Genomic DNA, 10447 nt, shown 5'->3' on the forward strand with positions numbered 1-10447 from the left:
GCCCCCGAGGCGTGGGGGGGGGGGACCAAAACACTGGGCAAGTGTGTGTGTGTGCCCAAAGTCCTAAAAAGACAAAAGGATTATGGTGTGACCCTGCCCTATGTAGAGGAAGAAGCTTTCTCTCTCCTCTGATGCACAGTTGTACCCTCTGGCAGTGACCAAAAAAAGGGGGTGAACACTCATTCAGCTCAATACATTTTCATTTAGTATCCACTGTGTGTGGCTATGAGTAAGACTTTGTCTTGTAGGGAAGACGCATTTTCCACAAGGCCAAATGTAAGAGAGAAGCATGGAGGGTGTAAGAGAGTGTGGTTGAGCAGTGTGCAGGAAATCCAGCTTAGGAGAGTCCGGGTAGCCTTCCTAAAGGGTGGCGACAGATGGGGTCAGCCGTGGTGTAATGGTTATGTTGCTGGACTTCCACATTCCATATGGCCAAGCATTTGAGACCTGGACCCGGAGGGTTGAAACTCACACCAGGCACATGTGCATGCATGCCCAAAATCCTGAGAGGAGAATAAAGAAGGGATTGTGGCATGGCCAGGGGGTGATTTCTCGCTTTCTCTCTTTGTCTCTCTGGTGAGCTTAAGTGTCCTATAGCAAAAATCTCTGTTAAAAAAAAAAAAAAAAAAAAAAACAGAGGGGCATTTTGCCACTCTTGTTTTTGAGCACCCTTGTTCTTGAGGCAGCTAGTCATTGCTTTGGGAAGTAGAGCTCAGCCCAGGCACAGAGCAGGCACAGGCTGGACAAGGTATTTCCTCCTCTCCTTTCCCTGAGAAAACAAAAGAGAGCAGGAGGCATTGGAACTTTGCTTCGTGCCAAGGGTAGGGCTGGACTCAGAGCATACTAAGTTTCAAGCTGGCAGACTGGGCTTTTCAAACAGTTTCTCTTATAGCAGGTAGATTCTTTAGCAGTAAAGAATATTCTTGTGGGGCTAGCCAGTGGCATGGTGATTAAAGTGGCTGGATCCCAAAGCCAAAAGGTGGCATGGAGGTTAAAGAGGCTCGATCCCACATGGTCAACTGCTTGGTTCGAGTCTCAGGCCCAGTAACTTGAAAATCACGCTGGGCACATGTGCATGCATGCCCAAAATCCCAGGAGGAGGAGGGATTGCAGAAAAGAATGCTCTTGGGACCAGCAGATGGCATAATGATTATGTTGTTGGACTCCTACATAGTTGCCTATGGTTCAAGTCCCAGACCTGGTGACTTAGAACTCACACCAGATGCGTGTGCATGCGTGCCCAGAATCCTGAGAGAAAAACGAGAAGGAATTGCGGCGTGGCCATCCCCCCTGGGGGATCATTTCTTGCTTTCTGTTTCTCTGGCGAGCCCATGCGCCATATAGCAAAATCCTCTCTCAAAAAGAAAAAAAAAATGGTCTTGTGGGCTCTGCTGGACACTGTCTGCTGATGTTTGGCTAGGAGGACTTCCCTTGGTCAGAACTTAAAAGCTCCTGTGCAAACTTGATACTCTGAGGAAGGGTCAGTGGGCTGTGTCCCAGCTGCTGGGAGTTCTGGAAGACCAGTGCTAATGAGTTTTCTAGGTGGGGTCAGTGCCAAGGTCATTTCTATGGGCCTGGGCTTGGTGGCAGGAACCTGGCATGACTTACTGTTTGTTCTAGGGGGAGGGGGCCTGGAGCACGGGGGCAGTCGGGCTTTGACAAACATCTGGATTTGCTCCAGAACTACATTAAGAAGTGTTTTTGTTTTTTTGTTTTTTGGGGTTTTTTTGGAGGTGGGAAGTCAGGGCGATTGGTCATGCCTGTAGCCAAGTTCAACAGATTGATAACATTTGTTAACAGCAGGGAATATTGCCTGTAGCCAGCACTGGAGATTCCGGCATTAGAAATGTACCTTTGGGGAGTTGAACTTGGCTCTTGGGGGAAGTCCTGTGTATATAGATGGGACTTCCTTCCAGCCTTGACTCTTCTAGTGTGGAATAATGAGCATGGGAGGAGACCTAGAGCTCTTAGCCTGGGGAATGGGGCCTGAGATGTCTCTACTGCTAGCAGATCCCAGCAGGAGAGCCTAGATCTTGTCTCTTCTGCCAGTGCCTAACCCTAGAATCTGGCTTGCCCCAAAGGTGCCCTCTGGCTTGTGTAAAGTACTTAGTAAATGGTAGTTGGAGTGCTAGGTATCCTGCATTGTCTAATATTTCTCACAGCCACCCTGCAGGTAGGCCTTGCCCTACCTGTTTCCAGGAATGTCAACAGCAGTTCTGTAACTAATTTTTGCCTGAAAGGGAAGAGTGCTCTCTTTTTAAAATCTTGTAATCTTTGGTAACAACACAAGAATAAGTTACAGAGCATAACAAAACAAACATCTGGGGCCATGGTGGCATGGTGGTTAAGGCAACTAAATCCCACATGGGTGATTGTGTAGTTTGAGTCCTGGATCTTGCAGCTTAAAAAGCACATGGGGTGCATGTGTGAGTGTTCCCCAGATTGCATAAGGAGATGAAGGAGAAGGGAGTGGTTCTCACTTTTTCTCTTTCTCTCTCCAGAGATTGAGCACATCATATAACAAAATCTAAAAAAAAAAAAAAAACCCACCCAAGAGCTACTGCAATTCTAATTATAGATAAAGAAACTAATGTCTGGAACCAAAACATGCATTACCTCAGGTCATAAAGCTCAGGTTAATCCCAGGGTTCTTCAGCGCCCTGTAGAGCACTTGTCACTTTGGATTGGCAGTTTATCTCAAAAAAGATTCTTTGGTCAGTACTCAGGTAGACAAAGTCAGATACTATTCTTGTAATAATTCTTAGATTCTTTAACATACTAAAGCTTTTTCAAATGCTAATGAATATCCTCAAAATTTATTTGACTATGGGCAGTGAATAGACTATAATCTTTGGGGCTGGCAGGTGGCATGGTGGTTAAGGGCGCTGGACTCCCAACATGGCCAACCACGGTTTGAGTCTTGGACCTGGTGGCTTGCTTTCTCACTTGCTCTTTCTCTCTCTCTCACTCTGCCCCTCTCTGGTTAAATTAAAATAAATGAATAAAGATCAATAAAATAGATAAAAATAATTATTTAAAAAAAAAAAACTATAATCTTTTATGGGACTAGTGCTTACAGAGAAGATTCAAAAACTCTGGTCCATGGAGACCAGCAGGTGGCGTGATGGTTAAGGAGCTGAACACTCCCACAGGGCCAACCATGGTTTGAGTCCTGGGCCTGGTGACTTTCTTGCCAGCTCACTTGCTCTCTCTCTGGTCAAAATTAAAAATAAATAAATGAATGAGTAAATGAAAATAATAATAAACCCCTCTGGTCCAGGAGCAATTTGGGGAACAAATCTGTAAAATAAAGGTTCTTTGAGCCAGTTCTGTAGTATAGTGGTAATACACTGCTCAAGAGAAGCTGGATCCCACCTGACGACTGTGATTTGAATCCCTGGCCCAGTCAGCCTGAATATGCTGGGTGTGTGTGTGTGCATCTGTCATCCCCTTCCCAGTCCTTCAGTCCATTGGAAGACTGGGAAGGGGATGACAGTGTTAGCAGACCATGTAGACCCTCTCATTCATTCTCTCTTGCTCTCTCTTTCGTACACACACACATACACACACTGTCCTTGTCTCTGACATGCTGGTGCTCTGTTACAAATACAGACAAAAAGTGGGCCAGCAGGTGGTTCAGTGGTTAAGGTCCTGTATCCCATATGGCCAGTTCCATGGTTCAAGTCCCAGATTTGTCAGCCTCATAGACACACCTCATGCGTATTCATGCATGCCCAAAATTCCAAGAGGAAAATGGAGGAGAAGGGATTTCTGCATGGCCATTCCCTGCTTGGGGGTTATTCTCATTTCCCTCTCTCTCACCTTCTTTTTTTGAAGAGGTTTTTGCTGTTAGGGTGTGTACGCTTGCCAGAAAGACAGAGGGACAGAAAGCACAAAATCAGTCCCTAAGGGGGATGACCATGCTGCAATCCCTCCTCCTCCATTCTCCTCTTAAGATCTTGGGGCACGCGTGCACACGCCCCCAGTGTGAGTTTAAGCCACCAGATCCGGGACTCGAACTGTGGTCGACTACATGGGAGTCCAGTGACATAGCCATTAGGCCAACTGCTGGTTTCCCTTCTTTTTTAATTTTTATTTTTTTCAAACATTTATTTATTTTAACGTCTGCTTATTTATCTATTTGTTGTGAGTTTTGGGCTGCCAGGTCCAGGACTTGAACCGTAGTCAGCCATATGGAAGTCCAGCACCTCAACTGCTACACCACCTGCTGCCTTTTCCTTCTTTCTCTCTCCCTCTCCAGCAAGTGTGTGTGCCCTACGACCAAAAAAAAAAAAAAAAAAAAATCTACTTAAACAAAAAATTTCTTTATCCAGCATGGCCTCAAATCAGATTTCTACTTCAGAGGTACTTCTCTCTCGGGGCTGAGCCTGAAGCAGTCTGGCGTATCTCCTGCTGGCTCTTGCATCTAGTTCTTGCCAGTAGTTAGGCTAGCTTGGCCCTTTTGAGGGGTTCCTTCCAGGCCTGTGACGTTCTTAACACACTTTAGTGTTATCTGTATGACTGCTCCTAAAGAGGGAGCCCATCGGTGGCCATGAGAGAAAGGTGGTGGCCCAGGGAAGTCGGGAGTCCTCAGCAGGTGGAAAAGCTGGGGAGGCACACTGCTCCCATCGGGCCTGTGGCTATGTAGAGCTCCCACCTCTCAGTGGAGGACCGTGGGGTGGGGGTGTTGCCTGGGTGCCCTCAGTGAGGGGATATGAGGGGCTCAAGATGCCGAGCTTGCTGTCAGAGTTTCAGGTTGGATAGATGTTGCTAAGAAGAGGATAGTCATCTACTCATGTTCTTTGGATTATGAACAGTTTTAAAAATTATGTTTTTAACTTGTTGAAAATAGGTATTTGAATGCGTTGTAAATTCTTAAAATACCCAAACACAGTTGTCTTTTAAACTTTTGAAACCTCCAAATAGAGGCTTTCAAAAGCTTTCTTTAAAGTAGATTAATTCTCCTTTGGAACATAGCAGTCCTAGTTTTTCCTGGTGACTCAATGACTTCAGCACTGCCTTGGCTTCCTCTGTGTGCAGAGGGTGGGGTAAAGGGAGGTAGACAAGGAGACAAAGTCTTCGCCTTGTCACCAAGGCCTGGCCCGAGTCATTCCAGTTGTCTCCAGAGGCACTAAAGGTATATCCTCTTGAGGACTCTGAAATAAGAGCTCCTGGACTGTCTGGGAAGAATCCTGCTTCAGCCTTTGCCTTATGGCAAGCTTCTTGAGTGGTTTTGGTCAAAAGCTTCCTAGAACTTACTGTGTATTCCCTTCCATGTGGATCCTTACATCTCTCAGATAATAGGCAGAGGGTAGCCATAAGACCTGGGCTGTATTCTTGCTGAAATGTTGGTTGTCTGTCACTTCTTCATGGTCACATGTCCTGTGTTTCTTTTCAGTGGATATGCTGCTGACGAAATCACTCACTGTATACGGCCTCAGGACATCAAGGAGCGCCGGGCAGTCATCATCCTCAGGAAGTAAGTGCCCTGACGTCTGGCATCTTCTGTCCTATCTGCAGGCCTGTCCAGAGATGTGTATCTGGGTGTCCTTCGAACTCAGACCCTCTGTGTCAGCATGGCACGGTCAAATCTAGGTGACACAGAAGGCTATAAGTTCTCTTTTTCATTTGAGTTCTGTGAGGGCAAAGCTGTTCGTCTTTTCATCAGAATCTTTTTTCCTTTTTTTAAGAGGTTTTTGCCTTAGGGTGCATGCGCTCAACCAGGGAGACAGACTGAGAGGGAAAGTGAGAAATCACCCCCCCTCCCCAAAAAGAGGGATGGCCACACTGCAATCCCTTCTCTGTTCTCCACCCAGGATCTTGGGCACACGCACACACACGCTTGTCATGCCACCCAGTCTAGAACTCAGACCACAGTCAGCCATGTGGAAGTCCGGCAACATAACCACTACGCCATCTGTTGCCCCCTTTTCATCAGAATCTTAAGTTCTGTAGCTGTTTCTCAGGCACAGTCGTGACACAAGGTTTGGGAAGCACTCTTCCAAACCCTACCCCACCCCTCAACCTCTTTTCCTCACATCCTTAGTTCTGACTTATCACATGTACTCTTGGTGATTATTTTTAGACTGTGCCTTAGCAGACTGCTTTTTAAATGCCTGGGCTTTCACTTCTGAAAGGAGCAGGCAGTGAGGAGCGAAGACAAAGGTGGAAGGTTAGGATACGGCATTTACCAGGCACAAAGCTTTTGTAGCTGTCCCTCTCAAGGGTGGAAATTGGGGATTTACTGACTAACATTGGCGTACCTGGCCTTACTAGCATTTCTTCTCATGGCATAAATAGAATGAGATTTATCGGGGGCCGCATCACACAGATGTTGGGTCAAGACAAGTCTTTTACATGGAGCCCTAGAGAGAATAGATAGTTACCCAGACTTAAGCCTGATCAGGATGTTGGATAGCTTGCCATCTTTTTCTTTCTTTTGTTGAGTTTAAATAAATATTCATTTTTAGTGCCAGAGGGAGCACACACTCACCGGAGACAGAGAAAGCACCTCTCAGTAGGGCATGATCACACCGTAATTCATTTCCCTCCATTTTTCCATCCTTTCAGGATTTGGGGTATGCTTACACACATGCCTGGCATGTGCAAGCCACTAGGCTGGGTCAGAATGTAGTCAACCATGTGGGTTCCAGCTACTTATATGCAGGGCTTAATTGCTGTGCTATGGGTTAAAGTTTGTTTATGCTGCTACAGGTCCCCCCCCCCCTTGGAGAGAATCTTGCTATAGGGTGCGTGCACTCGCCAGAAAGACACAGAGAGACAGAAAGCAAGAAATCACCCACACACACACGGTGGAGGGGGGATGCTCATGTCGCAGTCCCTTTTCCTCCATTCTTTCCTCGGGATCTTGGACACGCACACACACGTGCCCAGTGAGTTTGAGCCGCTAGGTCCAAGATTTGAACCACAGTCGACTAGGTGGGAGTCCAGCAATGTAACCATTATGCCATCTGCTGATCCCACTAAAGTTTATTATGTGCCCTTAGGCTCTTCTTGATTGTGACAGTTTTACTGATTTGCTTTATTTTATTTATTTAATTTTTTAAAAAATAATTATTTTAACTTTATTTATTTAGACCAGAGAGGGACATAATGAGAAAGAAACTGAGAAAGCAAACCGCCAGGTCCAGGATTCAAACTGTGCTTGGCCACGTGGGAGTCCAGCACCCTTAACCACCATGCCACCTGCCAGGCCTAGACTTACTTTACTCTTGATAGCATTAACTGATGAGATATTTTATAATATCCCTTCAACTGGGGTTTGTTTGAATTTTTCTCATGGTCAGACTTGTGTTATGAGTTTTCAAGAGGAATACCACAATGGTGAAGTGCTATTTTTACCACATTCCAGGAGTATACACTGTCAGCAAGACTTACCCCTGTTGATGTTGATATGGATCACTTGGTTGATGCAGTTATTTGTCAGGTTGTCCACTGTAAAGTTACTATTTTTCCTCTGTACATACTGTACACTTAGAAAAAAGTCACTATGCATAGCTCCCATTTAAAGTGGGCACCAGCCACTGTGGCACAGCAGTGATATAAAGCTCTGTGATGCTGAAGCCACATGGGATAGTCCCAGATTTGCATCTGAGGTTTCCCTGCACACGTTGGATGCATGTGCCTATGATGCTGGCTGGCCGAGGCGAGGTAGTGTTGTGAAGACCTTGTATCAGTATGGATTCATGGTTATTTGTTGTATGCTGAAATGGTTCCAGTTTCAACCACTGGAGTATATTTTTGTTTTGTTTTGTTGTTGTTTTCATTTTAGTCATGATAAAAAGAGTTTGTTAGTACATATGCACATGGAAAGGGTACGCTCAACACAGTTTGGTTATACCGCAGTTCCCTTTCCTTAGCCCTCTGGCACATCAGGATTTGGAGCATATATGCACTTGCCCAGCATATTTCAGGCGGACTGGATCAAGGATCTGAACCAACAGTTGACCACGTGGCTTCTACCACTTTAGTTCATTTTGCTACCAACTGTACAACAGAGGATAGACCTGTATTTTTGTTTATTTTTCTTTTTTTTAAGAGCGATTTTGCTATAGAGCATGTGTGCTCGCCTGAGAGACAGACAGACAGTGAGAATTCATCCCCAGGGGGATGGCTACACTGCAGTCCCTTCTCCTCCATTCTCCTCTTGGGATCTTGTGTGTACACACATCCTCACCCAACTTGATTTTTAAGCCATTGGGCCTGGGACTCAAACTGCAATCAACTGTATGAGTCTAGCAATATAACCATTAAGCCATCTGCTGGTGTGCCCCCCCCCCCGTTTCCATCGCCTTTTTTTAAAGAATTATTTATTTAAAAATTGTTTATTCATTTATTTTAATTTGACCAGAGAGAGAGAAGGAAAGTGAGAAAGCAAGCCACCAGGTCTGGGACTTGAACCATGGTCGGTCATGTGGGAGTCCAACACCTTAATCACCATACCACCTGCTGTGGTCCCTTTTTGTTTCTTTTGGGGGGGGGCGGAGGAGAGGTTTTTGCTATAGGGCGTGTGTGCTCACCAGACAGACAGAGAAAGACAGAAAGTGAGAAATCACCCCCCAGGGGTGGTGGCCACGCCGCAATCCCTTCTCCTCCATTTTCCTCTCGGGATCTTGGGCATGCACACACACATGCCCGGCGTGCGTTTAAGCCACAGGGTCCAGGACTAGAACGGCAGTCGGCTACACGGGAGGTCAGCGACACAGCCATAAAAAAAGAGAGAGAGAGAAAAAACTTCGAATCTTTTTTTTTTTTAAGAGGTTTTTGCTATAGCACATGTGCGTTCACCAGAAAGACAGAGACAGAAAGTGAGAAATCACCCCCAGGGGAGATGGCCACACTGCAATCCCTTCTTCTCCGTTCTCCTCTTGGGATCTTGGACATGCATGCACACGCACCTGGTGTGATTTTAAGCCACTGGTTCTGGGACTCGAACCACAGTCGACTACATGGGAGTCCAGTGACATAACCATTACCCCACTGCTAGTCCCTGAATCTCACTTTTATTCCCAGATAATAAGCACAAAATAATTACAGATAAACTATAAAGAAAATATTTTATAACTTTTTCAACGGTCAAACAATCTGTGCAATTAAGTACAAAGAATTGATTACTATCAGAATACCACACTTTGAAATAAATTGCAGGAAGAAAAAAACAGCTTAAAGATTGAAGACTCAACATTCTAAGAAATTTCACATTTGGGCATCTCAAAATTTGCTGTTATACAAAATATACTATCAGGCAGTTATCAAAATATAATGTGGCATTATCCAATATGAAATATGGGAAGTTATAAGAAATCGTGCTTCCATTTTTCCAATATATAAGAAGTAATTATGGCTTGAGTTTTTCTATAAATACTATGTAGTTCCAAACATTGTAATAGTAGAAATCATTTGATTTTCATCACTAGTAAAAGTAAATATTTATGTTCAGGTTAGAACATGCCAAGAAAAAAGATACTTACTTTTTGTCAAGGAATTTCAAAACCAAATAAGTGTGCAAAAAGAGAAATAAAAATTGAGGTACAAAACCAGTCCATGGCATGTTGGTTAATGTGGCTAAATTCCACATGACCCACATTGTGACTTGAGTCCCAGATTAGATGACTTGGAAAGTACAATAGGAGTTTGTTGTCCAAAATCCTGATAAGTGGAAAAGATGTTGCACAGGGGATTGTGGCATAACCATTTCATGGAGTTGGTGCTGTCTTTCCTTCTTTCTCTTTGTGTATGTCTCTCTCTAGTGAGTGAATGTACTCGCTTGCAAATTCAAATTTTAAAAAAGAAAGAAAAATAGGGGCCAGTAGTTGGCATGGTTGTTAAGGCGTTGGGCCCCCGCATGACCAACCATGGTGAGTCCTAGACCTTTTGCTTGCTTTCTCTTTTTATCACTTTATTTATTTATTTTGGAGATTTTTTTTTTTTTTTTTTTGGCAATAAGTTTTTTTTTTTTTTTTTGGCTATAAGGGCGCGTGTTCTCACCAGAAAGAGACAGAGAGACAGAAAGTGAGAAATCACTCCCCACGGGGGATGGCCATGCTGCAATCCCCTTCTCCTCCATTCTCCTCTCAGGATCTTGGGCACGCACGCACACGCACCCGGTGATCTTGGGTCTGGATCTTTGAATGCCTCTCTAGGTTTGGAAAGTTTTCTTCCAGGATTTCATGGAATAGATTATCAATGCCCTGATCATAGATTATGTTTACCTTCTGGGATACCGATTATCCAGATGTTTGGGTGTCTAATAGTTTCTAGTATTACTCATATATTATTCTCATTTTTCTGGATTATTTTCTTAGTTTTTTTGGCGAATTTTTCTAGGTCAGAGGTTCTATCTTCTACATCTGAGATTCTGTCTTCTGCATGATCTCATCTGCCTTTAATTTTTTTTTTTTTTTTGGAGAGTTTTTACCTTTAGGGC

At 44.5% G+C, this 10447-nt stretch overlaps 1 protein-coding gene across 1 annotated transcript in view; it reads left to right on the top strand.

Annotated features, from left to right (window-relative positions):
• Positions 1 to 10447, top strand: part of ALKBH5 (alkB homolog 5, RNA demethylase) — a gene marked incomplete at its 5' end in the record, with an annotated part of 34012 nt that overhangs the window by 6989 nt on the left and 16576 nt on the right. The window contains 1 exon segment of the mRNA XM_006161669.2: positions 5399 to 5479. Within this exon segment, the coding sequence (XP_006161731.2) occupies positions 5399 to 5479 (81 nt within the window).

Source organism: Tupaia chinensis, unplaced genomic scaffold, assembly GCF_000334495.1.
Source record: "Tupaia chinensis unplaced genomic scaffold, TupChi_1.0 Scaffold138725_1, whole genome shotgun sequence".
NCBI classification, from domain to species: domain Eukaryota; kingdom Metazoa; phylum Chordata; class Mammalia; order Scandentia; family Tupaiidae; genus Tupaia; species Tupaia belangeri.